Raw genomic sequence first — 13,462 nt, 5'->3', positions numbered from 1 at the left:
CTGGTGTGATGCAGCGTTGTGCAGCTTCCCTCAGCGCTTTCAGAAATCTTCGCTTAAAGTCCCTTGAGACAGAGGGTTTTGCATAGGATGACACAATAAATGGGGCAAAGAAATCCTCTCATTTGATTCCCAGGTCAAACTCTGCTGATGATACAGGTCTTCTGAATTCATCAACAAAAAGTCTTCAAATTCATCAATTCACCATCAGAGGTCTGTTCCAAGCCAGGCTGCCCTTGGGCCACCACAGATGAAGAAGGCCATGCAAACACATGGCTGGTGTCTTGTGAGTCCATTGTGCTTTCCATAAACAGCCTGTCCCCTCGCCTTCTGACTTCTGAGTACCCTGAAAGGCTATGTAACTCCCAGAGGAACCTGCTTGTTCACTGTTCACACCACCTCTGTATTTTGCAAACCCCTCTTGTGCTCATTTTAGTACCACCACATTTTCAGTTATTGACGGGATCTCAACTTCCATCAGTTGATGGGATCATGAAGAAGAGCACCAGGTTATTGGAAAAGGCAGAAGGCTGCATCTGCCTTTCACCAAGTGATGAATACCTGTCAGATCAAGCCACACCAGACTGTCATTGCCAGAAAACAGCCTGCAAAAGACTATTTCCAGAGCTCTGAATCTTGATGGCCTCCAGCGTAATGACGTGCTGCTCACTCCTACATCACTATTGCTGTATCAAGGAAGCATATGAACTGTCCCAAAGACCAGAGCATCTGTGCGGGTTAATCACTCTTCTCACACTCTGAGCTCAAGAGTTTCAACCTTAGCTTTTAGATGCATTTAGTTTGGTTAAATGTATCCCCCTGGGAACCAGAGAAAACACCCTGAAAATGCCAGATGATACCATGCAACTTTTTTACCTAGTTTATGGGGTTTTTTAATAGCACCTGAATTACTCGTAATGGTCAGTTGGATCCTTCTTGTGCTAGGTGCTGTACAAAATCAGATTGGAGATGAAGAGCAGGGAATCTAAATGAATCTGATAAAGACAAGAGTAAGATAACATTTTTTTCTCCTTTAGGGATGGAGACCTGAAACACTTCTCCATCTTCCTCCCTAAGACAGACTCATGGTGATCTGGGGGAACCTCCCAAAGCTTGCTTGCTGCAGCTTTTCTGTGCAAGCTCTTTTGTTTCGGATGGATTGACAGGAGTGACGCAAAGGCAAATAGAGAACTTACGTTTCTAAAGCACAGGTGAGGCGCTGCCTCCGCTCCACACTGCTTCTGGTAGTCTGCCCAGTCAAAGTCCTGGCCAGAGTAACCTGCAGGATGACAAAACGGGAAGTGCCATCAGCCACCACTTCACACCAGAGAAAGCACATGAAATGGGCCCCAAGCAGATGACCATTTGTGTTGCAGCATCCCATCCCGCCTCAGTGAACTATGCGATATCATCTGACAAGTTCTCTGGGCACCTGTTTATAAACCATGAGAGCCAATGCCAACGCTTCTCCAGCCCCTACTCACACACCTGCTGCCTTTTGCTTTGAAAACTCCAGGTCTTGGTTGAAAAGTAATCAACCATATTTATTTTCCTTATTTTCCCTTTCCTCTGAGCATGTCCCAGGCTTTAATAAACCCATAACTACCCAGAAGTGCTACTGTTCCCAGTTTCCAGATGGGGCTAGTCATGGACTTCTTTCTCATTCCTTTAAATATCTAAAAGATGGGATTATGGAGCTGGACATCAAGGGTCCTTCAGAAGTGGACAAGGAGAGGACCAGCACAATCAGAAGCTGATCCATCCTCTCTTTCAAAGCATGAGATAAATTCTCCTCTTTCTTCATTGATATGGATGTACCCTCCATGACTGATTTTCCAGCAGCTCAGCATACGTGAGCTGAATCCCATCATAGTAAGCACGTCATCCAAGCTTGTATAGAAATCTGGAGTAGAGCAGGAAAATGAATGCAGATTTCCCAGCTCCCAGACTAAAGTCTCAGCAACTAGATGATCATTTCTGCTTCTAGGAAAAAAAGGGAAGCAACATTGATTTATACGAGCATCTCTCAAACAGTCCCATCACAGAGACAAACCAGACCTCTGCTCATCCATTCTTCTTACCTGGCTATTTAGGCAATAAACTCTTGGGTCAGAAAGGGGTTTTTTCATTTGCTTTTGAGGGTTTTTTTGACCACCTCTTAGTCTGTATTTTTACAGTGCTTGAAACCAATGAGTGCTAATCCTGTCCAGGGCCCTGTGACGATACTGTCGATACTCTAATAACATTATTGCAGAACTGCTCTCATTGGAAAGTTTCATGAGTCACTTAAAGGCCAAATTCTCCCCTCAATCTCCCTGCCTGGCATCTCAGCCTGGCCTCATTTCACAGAACATCCCTTAATGCCTTTTTCATTGATAGTCAAAAAGGGACACTCAAGATCAGATGGGAATGAATCATTTATGACAATGAAAATTGTGACATTTTTTGTAGGCAAGAAAGGACTGGAATACTGAGTGGAGTCACCTATCAGTCACCCAGATCCAAAGAAAGGAAGTAAAAATTTTGAAAATAAAGTCCCAAGCATCCAGCTAAAATGCAAGTATCTGGGATAAGATGAACTTCTAATCCTAATGATTGCCTATATGACAAACAAATTAATGAGATAAAGCCTTGAGCTAAGGTGTCTCTCTCTGTGGGGCATGAAAGTGCATAATAATTGGAAAGCTAGAATTTCCTACATGCACAGGGAAGTAAAAAAAGACAACTACTTATAGAGAATGTTCATTTTTCAGACCAAAAAAATATCCTTGCACTGTTTTTTAACAACCAATTTCTGCAACAGTATTTTCTTCCTGCATTTTCTCCCATCTCCTTTTTTCTCTCCAGTTATTTGTTTGCCAGACACTTTTCAGCTTCATAAAATTAAATGAGAAACAGGAGGAGAAGTGCATATCACTTCACATCAGAAGGGGATTCATCTGATCACATACAGATGTTTGCACTGGAGACGCCTATAGCTGTGCCTGTCACCCTGGCTCCCTGAAGAGTCAACGGAGAGACAGGCAGATCTAGAGGTGATCTGTCTGTCCTCCTGCAGAAGGAGCAGAATTGCCCTGTGAAAGTCCCTGTCTCTCTCCATTGACTCCAGGAGAAGCCAGGGTGATGGGCTCAGGTGGGGACAGTCACAGCATAGTTGTCTACATCAAATCACCTAGGGTCCACCCCAACTACCAGAGCACATTTCCTTCAAGGACCCAAAAATCCACCCACACCCATTCTCTAATCTCTAATTTAAACACCTCATGGACTGGTTTTGAATCTTAATTGCAAGCTATGCAAAATCTTGGCAGAGTGGATGAAAAGGCATATTGACAAGGTTTCAGTGAGGTATAAAAACTTGACTGTGTTGACACCGCACAACCATCTGTTGGCTTGGCCCTACACCACTGAAATTGCTGGAAGACCTTTTGCTGCAGAATTCAGCAGGAACGAAACCTGGGAGGGCAGTTAGAGAGTTTGCCATAACTCACTTCAGCAGCCCAACAAGGATGGCTCCAAGAGGAGCATACTCAGGAACTGGCTGCAAACAAGCCTGGACCTGTATATGGCCTTTCCCTGGAGCACCATGATATAAGCTGAGTGTGTACCTTCATTAGCACATGGCATTCACATACTGTTATCCTTTAAGGCTCAGCCCAAGTAATAACATTCAAAACTTTGCTTGCATAATTCACTTGCTGCTCCCCCAACACGTAAAAAACTCATTGTGTTCTCTACCTCAACCCTCAGCACGGAAGAGCCCAGCAGTTCAACTGGAATCAAATACAACAATACAAACGTATTGGGAGGTTTTCGAAGTGGGATTTCCTTAGTAAGCCTTACAACTAGGAGTGATACCAAAATGTTTTCTCCCCTCTTAATAGCTCATAAAAAGGAACAATGGTTGCTACTCTGAAGGGAAGTGGTCTACAAATCTAGCTCTAATAAATATAAACAGCGCTTGTTCAATGTTTATACAGCAGCAGTAAATGGGTATTCATTTTTGGCACTGTACAGGAAAATACTGCTCTCTATTTCTAGTAGCAAATGTTTGCACCTCCTGTTCATGACTCATCTACTGTATGTTTGGCTTCAACAAAGGCCTGATAGGCAAAAAGGCAAGAGAATGGTTATCAGACAAATAAAGAACTCTGAACCCAAATATCCCAGCCTGGCACACTGTTCCAATGAAATAAAATCACTTAATTTTAAAATCTGAAAACCTCCCTGTTAACCATAAATTAACCAAAAACCCAAGCCCAGAATCAGCAAAGAAATCTTTTTCACAAAAAGAAAGAGAACTTTTTCCATTGTCATCTTTTGCTCCACAGGAACTTCTTGCCTTTCAACAGGGAGAGCCATTTGGGCAACACTAAATATTGTCAATATATTCTCTGTTAAGGGTGATGCTGGTTGAGAATGCATAAGCACTGGGGAAGCAGGAGGCTGGTCAAATCTGGTGAGAAGAGGCAGTTCTAAACACCCCAGGGCAGGCAGAGCTGTCTAGTGATTTGGGTGGAAATGGTGGGATTTCTCCTTCTGCAGACCTGCTCATTAGCAGCCAGCTCACACCACAGCCATCCTCACTTTCACAGCATTGCAGCCCTCTCATATCAGACCTGGTTATTTATCCAAAGCTGGTATTATCATGCTCAGAGAAGACTGGCTCCCTCAGCAGGGGTTTGGACGTTTTTCACTTTCCCTCTGCTTTCTTTTTTTTGGTGGTTTGATGCTTTTTGTCATTTTGTTTGGTTGTTGGTTTTTCGGGGTTTTTTTTTAAAAAAAGAAATCATTCTGATGTCTGATTATATTTTAGTGACTCAAAGAGCATGTCTGACCATGGAAGAGGTTTTTGTCACCAAAGGTGCTAAAATGAAGTTTGGGCATGCAGTCCTCATACACAGAGTAGGAAATACAGCAATATATAGCATGAATCTATCTGCCACTTACTTTGTGCCTTTTTAATAGCTTCCCTCTGGGACTTCTGATCTGACAGCAGGAAGCAAATTCTATTTTAATCAGGGGAACGAGGGAAGACTTTCTACACTTTCTCAGGAGCCCAGGTGGACCCCAGTCACCAGGCACCAGATAACTACTTGCCCCTTAGACCTTACCGGCCAAGTTGAGAAGTATCTGTATGACAGATGTTACAGCCACTTCCTAAAATTCTGGCATCTAAAAGCGAATTTGCATGCACATGACCCGTAAAACATCATCTCAGACAGGCTTTGTGCCAGCATGGATTGGAAATTATTAGGCCATGACCCTGTAAAGAGAAATGTCTGGCCTATGGTCTGCTTTAGTTAATTAGCTGGTCTGGGGGAAGCTGCATGTGAATTCAGGGTGGAAAAAACAAAACGTTCCGCTTACTTTCATTTTTAGCAACTTTTCAGGTCAGTATCAGTGAGCACCTACACAGGCATTATCATTACACCTGGACTTAAGCAGGAGGGAGCTAAAGTATCCAGACGGCACATCCATTTCAGTAAAAGCAAGAGACTAATCATGGATGCACCGTATGCAGCTGCACGCACAGGACTTTGGTGGGAATTTCAAATTACATGTGCTGAAGAGACACTCTGGATATACACAGGAGGACTCTGAATCTGGTAGGGAACAACCCTTTGTTTCCCTGTGTTTAGCAGCAGCATACTTTTTCCAAAATGAAGACAAACCTGCGTGCGCAAAATTTAGTGGGATTATTTTTTGAGGCATTTCTTTTTCTCCCAAGCAACACCAATTTTTGGCAAAGGGTCAACATCTTGGTCAGCTTCAAAAATCTAAAATTCCAGAGAACCAACACATTTTGCAAGCGAAGAAATATGGCTAAGACACTGCAGGTGGCTGTCTGCAATTGCAAGTAATTAACTGCACTGCTACAAAGTTGGGAAATAGCACCGTTGGAGGCTGTTTCTCCTGGCTCTGACCTAAACGCTGCCTGCAATTTGTCTTCACCGGGGATTTTTTGAGACAGCTAAGGAAATGCCTAAACACTCCTGTGCAGGCAGCTGCAAGTTTAGTTTAGTCATTCAGATTTAGGAGCTTTGCTTGGCCTCGGTGTTGTACCAAGGTGGATGCTATAGGGAGATGCCTGATTTGCCTCTAGTATGATACAACTTTTAATGCTCCTTTCGCTCTCTACACACACAAAGTATTGCTAAGATGCATTTCACAGGAATTCACTAGGCTTCGGTATGGCCTGCTTCAGACTACAAAGCATATGGACATCAATTCACCAGCAAGACACATTTGCAAAGATGTTCATGGGCTGGTATGAGCCAGAACAGCCCCAGTGACTCAACAGTGCTACTCTGGCTCAAGACACTTAGGGTGATGCTCTGCAGCAAACAGCATCACTGTTTTAAAGGCAATAATAACAAGCAAAATCCCTTCAAAGGAAACCTGAAAATCACCAAGAAGGAATACGAACCCTTGGGAGGTGTGAGATTGACTCCGTTTTTAAGGCACCACTGTATTGGCAAGATCCCTAAGGAATCTGCATGGCAAAGCATTGAGATTTTGCTGGGTTCAGATCTCAGGTCATCAATGGTCACTTGTAAATAATGATTGTTAAAAACCTAAGGGGTGAAGAAGACAACAAAATCGGAAGTTAAATTTGCTGTAACATTACGAAACATGGAAAGCTGAAACAAACTGACCCTGAAATCAAAGTACTTCTGAAAATAACCTGCTCTCACCTAATACTTCTCAACAAAGTATTTCTACCAAAGAGATCAAAGCCTGAGTTTTAGGGATGGGTAAACTGAGACAAAGGAAAGTGCTGGGGTTCAGGATCACTCAGTGTGCCCACAGCCGAGCAGGGACTGCAGGAGATCCTAGAGACCCCAGACACTTCCTCTCTCTTGCCTTTGAGAGTGTGGATTAAATATCCAGCTATCCAGCTACCCCTCTTCATCCAGCTGTTTTATTTCAAGTTTCCCAGGAGGAAAAGAGAGGGGAAGCAGGGATAAAGGAGGGATCCCCTTTTTCTGCATGGAAGTGGTAGATAGACATGTTCATCCCCACGGGATCTAAGTGCATATATAGTCACCTGGTGATGCTTGTTGGACAGAAACAATCCATTAATAAGGAACATCCATGGATTTTAAACATATTTCTTAATGTGTTCTACAGCCAATGAAGTAACAGTCTTGAGTTTTCCTAAATTTGGTGGAAATCAGTAAGAGGACCCTAATCAGGCTCTTTTCAGCTCTCCTTTCTGGGAGCTCACCTTGGTCACTGATGCAGGACAGATATGAAAAGGTTCCCTCATATTCACTGCCTCCAGCTTCATCCCCACAGTGAAGAAGTGGTTTCTCAAATCAGCATGGTCCTGCGGGAAGAGATAGGGAACAGGAACACACAGTGTGTCAGCACCATCCACCAAGGAGAGGTTGATACATTTGAAAATCTATTTTACATGTGTCACCTAGGTTATTACCAGATTGACTCCCAGCTCCAACTGGGCACTCCTGGTCCTGTGTTCTTTTCATGCCAACCCAACCACAGCAAGAGAGGGGACAGCCTGGCTCCCAGAGCAGAGATCTGCAGGAGCAAGCCTGTCATATCTAAAGCACAGCGTGCATCCATCTCATCAGCAGCATCTAACTTGAACTTAGTCAACAAGGAGATCACGCTCACCAAAATGAGAACAACCCTGAGAAATGGCTACTTGAAAATCTCCCCTGGGCAGAGCCTCTTTACCTCTGACAGTCACTACCATCTGAGAGCAACTAGAGGTCCAGAGGTGTCAGGACTCAACCTGAGGTCCCCCAGAACATTAGTGCAAACAGCTCAGGATGGCCCCAGTTTACCCTGATGGATGTCCAGCTCCTACAGGGTGTCGAAATAAAGACCTAGGCTGGTTTCGATGTGCTGCAAGATGGGAAGGTCTTTTCTTCAGCCAGGAGACTAAAGGTGCACTAAGGTCCAGACAATGAACTCGGATCCAAAATGTGGACTACAAGAGAGCATGCTGGTGGGAAGACAAGCAGCTGTGTTCACATGCCCACCACAACACTTTCACCCAGCATCAAACCTGGATGCACCCAGAGGGTTGCACACAGCAGCTTTGGGGATGGCAGCAGGATGCAGTCCCAAAACTCAGAAGCAACCCAGAGGTTCAACTCCCTGATTTGCCACCAATTTAGTGTTTAACATCTATCAAATTACTCTATCTCTCATGACCCCTGTCTAATAGGTGTACAAACTGGCACCCTAGTGCCAGAGTAATGATCATATTTTGTGTTTATTCAAGAAAGAAGTCCTACAGTATTTCTAAACCATCGGTGCATTAGCCAATACAAGCATAAAAATAGATGATGTTAAATATAACACACACATCCACACGACTCCAAAATTAGATAGCAAGCTTTCTTCATGTATAAGTGGTTAGCAATGCCATTCCCATCTACATTCATTGCTACATGTTGTATTCTTGCTCTAAAATGATTTTCTATTGATCCAAACTTGTATGTCATTGTGCTCTCTTTTCCCAAGAACTGTCTTCACTTGTAAACTCAACAACCTCTATTTTGGGATCTTATATTCCTGGTGCCATTAGAGATAAGGATTTGTACATGCTCCAACCACGGCTAAATGAATTGTTGTTTTCATCTTACCAACTTGCAATGTTATGGAGCCTTTCCTGTGAGAACCAAAAAGCAGTCAAAAAAAATCATAATGGATTTAGTCTCACAGCAGAAGTATATACTGATGGGGAAGTTGAGGAAGATTTAGAAATAATGGTTAGTGAACTAATGGCTGAAGAAGCACACATTCAGAAGTCTGGGTGTGTCGCAGTGTAGCGTAACCATCAGCCATACTTGTGCTTGCTGGCAGTCACTTCTGTATCACTAAAGCCCCAGAGAGACAGGAGACTCATTTCTAGCAGCTTTGCACAGACAATGTTTTCATTGACTAAAAGTCTGAATCAAGGAAGAGAATCTGGCTCCTTATACACAGAGGTTTTGCAGTGCCACAGACACATCGGACAGACAGGTTGCCATCGTTAATACTGAAAAGGCTTCAGCTGGGAAAAGATGATGGCTGCAAAAATCAGACCTGACCAGCACTGAACTTCAAATATTCAAAGGCAAAAAGTGTCTGGACTGAAGGGCTGCCTCCTCTTGCATGAGGATCCACACCTGGCGTCTCTTAATCCTGAGGGCGAGGTTGTAAAGAAAAGGCGACTTTGCAAAATGTACATCTGGAAGTAAGCTTACACTGCAGCATCTTCCCATCAATAGTTCCAGGATTCAACTCACGCTCATATCCAGCTTCAATACATAACAAGCCAAGATCCACCAAAGTACTTAATCATGTTTATCTTTAAACATGCAAGTAGTTTCATCAACTTTAAGTGATTTGTTGATTGAGACCAAAATATTATCGAGACCAAACCATATTGCTTCTTATTTTTATTTGATCCCACTTCTTTGGTTCTTCTTCTATTTGTTTTGGCTTTTTTTCAAAAGGAAAAAAATAATCAGGTAGGAAAAAAAAAACCAAACTAGTAACATTTAAAGCTACTTTACTTCAAACGCGTATCCCCTTTTCTCCACACACTATGTACCTTAAGATCAAATCTCCCTTCTCATTCAGCGTAACATGTAAATATCTTCCCCATTAAATTAATTGCAAGAGTGAACTCGCAAGGGGAGTTCATGGGCTCTCAGGTACATCTTCCTTTTGAGGGTCAAAATCCTCTTTGAAGCAGGAACATACATTTGTTTGGAGAAGGGCTGCGAAAGTAAAAAGCTTGTCTGTGTTAAATGTCATTTTTGAGATGGAAAAGCTTTCATGGAGAAAAAGCCTTTGTATTGTACCTCTCCGGCAAATGGTCAGGGTCTGGCTATTTGATCTCTCTCGTATAATTTGCTAAAGAGGCATCAAAATTTACCGAAGCAGGCTTAGATTTTTGCAGCCACAAAAGGAAAAAAAGATCCTGATGCCGTTCTCCAGTTCCAGTGCTGGAGTTGCCTCAGCCAGCAGGGAATTACTTTGTATTTGGCATATGCTCCTCTTCAGAACTCCAATTAATTTACATAATTTCCAAGAATAGGTTCCACAGAAGTGAAGGCAAAGCTTTTAATTAGTATTAGACTCAAAGTGATACACTGGATAATGAACTGCTCTCTCCTCCCTTTATTCACATTGACAGGAAAGACGTATGTTTAATAAAAGCAGCTACAAGAGGAGGACTGGAGGGGTGAGACTTTCCCCTGGTCCACACCAGGCTCCACAACAGAGCAAAAGAAATGCCTGAAATGATTATGGGTGGCAGAATCCAACCCTTTACCGCTATTTCATGGCGTTCAAAGCCACCTAGAAGGATGTCACCAGTCATTATGTTCTAGCAACTTCTCTAAGCCAGTTTCAATTTTCTTTGAAATGGAGATGAACATGCAGAATATTTTTGACCAGTTGGAGCATTTTATAGCCTCGTGCATAGTGAACCTTTACTCCTACTGGCATTCAATGCTTCCCAGGTGCAGCCCTACTGACCACACAGATTTACACCAGCAGATTGCCTGTCCCGGGGTTCACAAGCCCTGAGCAGGTGACGGAAATACCCTCTGACTGCTGGAGAGCAGTCAAGTAAACTGGATCGACAATCAACAGGAATGCAGAAGAGTCCCTTACGGCAAAGTGAAAAACCATGCCACAAAAAGTACAGTGAATTAACGTGGTACGAGCACCACAGTCACTCATTCAAAGGGTCACAATCTCTAACATGATGGATTACAGCCTGTGACGGCATTCATGGGTAATGAATGGAAAATTGCATAACCCTCCACTGAACGTCTGTCACTTACAGCCCAAACCCACTGGCAAAAGCCAGGGCCTGTCACAGTTCTCACTACAAACCCCACGAAGCAATTAAACTCAGCCCCACACTCATAGTTTTAGAGAAGTATGCATTTGCAAATTTGCCAGTGTGCACAGGATGTGACCCTCCTGGCCACCCAAAAGACAGCCCCACTTTGATACGCATCTGCATCATTATCTCTATCTTCGTGCGGCATGTGCTTCTACAACCCTTCTGCAAAAATACCGATGGGCTTTGCAACAGCTCGCTGCAACCAGCATCACCTGCAGGGCTGAACGCTGGAATGTCTGAAGGTCAAATAACAAGTCAGCAACAGTGCTGGGAGGAGAACCAGACTCCTAATTCCCAACCCTCTTCTTTAGGTACTGAGATAGTTGCATAATTTTCTCCTTTGTAGCTAACGAGCCACTAGCTGTAGAGGTTTCAAAAATGTCAGGTGACTTGGGAGCCTAAATGTCATTCCGAAAGAGATCCCCAAACAGATTTACAAAAGACATCAGACTCTTAAGGATGAAGACAGGCTTTAGGGAAGTACCCGTGTGGGTGAAAGGCTTAAATCCTAATAATAAAGTCACTAAGCATTGGCTTTAGATCTTGAACTCAAAGATATACTTCAAAAATCATCATAGTCATTTGCCCTTTCTGGTACATAAATACCTTGCTAAATCTGGCTTCTGAGTATTTCTACCCAGCAAAGGTCATTTAAGTGTAAATAAAGTCAAATTTGTCCATGTCACAAGAGTGGGGCTTGGGTAATTTTAATGCAGATAGAGCAGAGGGACTTGGCTAAGCTGTTTTTGCCCATGACATTCACAAAAACCAGACTATGGGCTGGTTACTCTAGTGTGGCCACAAACCAAAGGAAGGGCATCGCCTTCAGACTGTGAAATGCTCATTTTCAGCCCATTCTGCTTGAGCTACAACAGTGGAGTCAGCTCATTTCAAACCCAGCAGCTTACACAGTGTATAGGTAAGAAGAAAAGGCTCTAATTTGAACTCTGATTTTCAAATACCCTAAACCTGAGGGCTCTTTTGGTCCAGGACAGTCAGATCCACACCATTTACAAGACTGCAACTTTGTGCAAAATTCAGAACCAAGTCTGAATGCTGAAAAGTTGAGAGGCTGATTAGAAACACTGAGCACTTAATAAATGATTGTCCTGAGCCTCCTTTAATCCTCACCAACTGTAACAGTGTGAACTGCTATTGCCTTCAGTCACATCTCTCCTGGTTTACCCTATTAAAAGACACAGAAGAAGTGGGCCCCATCTGGTATGATTGGAAACATATTATTTGATTCAGTTTTTGTTTTCAAAGAAATCACTTCCCCCAGTGTTTTCTCTAATTCTCCAAGAAACTGGCTGCTTCTAATAGCCTAATTTTAATCACAAAGCTCATGTGTGGTAACCAGTCACAAACACAGTAATAGCAGTGGTTAAACTGCCTCTATAGGAATCTGGCATTTGTTTTTTAATTGAGGAAAAAAATAAATAAAGAAACCCTCCCAAATGCAATCCTCTGCATTATTTGCAGATGAATCAGTCTTGTTTGCGATTCATCAACTTCCTTCGCTAAACACAGAGCAATTTTCCCTGAAGACACACTCTCTGCAGGGAGACAGAAATCCCCCGGTAAGACACAACATGAGCAAATTGTCCCTTGGTTTGACAAGCGCAGCCATGGGAAGACCAAAATGTAGAGATGTGGGGTGGAATGAAGAGGAAAGGATGCCGGGAAGGAGGCTTTAGAGATACCATGACCCTGAAGTAATGAGCACAAGAGCCAGCTATGAACAGCACCTACTGAAGAGCCCCTTAAAAACTGCAGATGCTTCTGCCTAGGATCAAATTTAGCCCTACAGATTTTAAGCTCCTCTTGTTGAATAAAAAATAGTTACCATAGAAACAGCAACATTGCAGAGTAGCCGGTCTAAATCCGAATACACCTTCTCCGTATGGCTGGGCCCGCTGCAGATGGCATCAGGGCAAAGATCCCCTCCTACGCGGCGCCTGCTTTGATTCGCCTGCACGGTGGAAGCACGGGCGGCAGAGGTAAAAGAAACAGATATGCATCCACTTGGGGCGGGGGGTTGTGTTTGGTTTGGGCTTTTTAACAACTTAGAGCCTTCAGGACTGCCACACCATTTCTCAAGCATTCGCTAATGAATTCTGGTTCTATCACATGCACAGGTCCCATTTCACAGGTGGGAAAGTCAAGTGAAAAGGAAAACAGAGGTGGGAACACCTACTTGAGTGCTCAAAGTCAAACTATTGGTGTCTCTTTTCACACCCCTAAATAAGTACCTTGGCCATGAAGAGGGACTGAATCTTCACAGGCAATTGTTTGGACCAATTCTGCCCTCACTAATGTCATGGCAGTAACTGCTATTGAGAAATCAATGGGAATTTGTTAGAGCAGAGAGGATCAGAACAAATTCAATGCACACTGTGGGCTGCCACCACCCTGCAAAACAGCTATGGACCAAAGCTGGCTTTTGTTTTCTTTGAGAAAAATCATCCATCTTTAGATGGATGACTTTTAGGTATCACCCACCCACTACACAGGAGCAGACTCTGGTTGTAGGTGTACATTAGTCCCTCTCAATGGAAAACATTGCCATGCCCAAGGATGCAG

The 13,462-nt window shown here is 43.3% G+C and overlaps 1 protein-coding gene across 1 annotated transcript in view; it reads right to left on the bottom strand.

Moving 5' to 3' along the window:
- Positions 1–13,462, bottom strand: part of SFMBT2 (Scm like with four mbt domains 2) — a 66,603-nt gene that overhangs the window by 41,059 nt on the left and 12,082 nt on the right. Inside the window, exons 3-5 of the mRNA XM_074828049.1 lie at positions 7,229–7,330; positions 6,428–6,575; positions 1,194–1,276 (exon numbers count right to left, since the gene is read on the bottom strand). Of these exons, the coding sequence (XP_074684150.1) occupies positions 1,194–1,276; positions 6,428–6,575; positions 7,229–7,330 (333 nt within the window). The remainder of the gene's footprint in view (positions 1–1,193; positions 1,277–6,427; positions 6,576–7,228; positions 7,331–13,462) is intronic.

Source organism: Strix aluco, chromosome 5, assembly GCF_031877795.1.
Source record: "Strix aluco isolate bStrAlu1 chromosome 5, bStrAlu1.hap1, whole genome shotgun sequence".
NCBI classification, from domain to species: domain Eukaryota; kingdom Metazoa; phylum Chordata; class Aves; order Strigiformes; family Strigidae; genus Strix; species Strix aluco.
The sequence above is the reverse complement of the archived record's forward strand: the minus strand, read 5'-3'. Positions and strand labels throughout refer to the sequence as shown.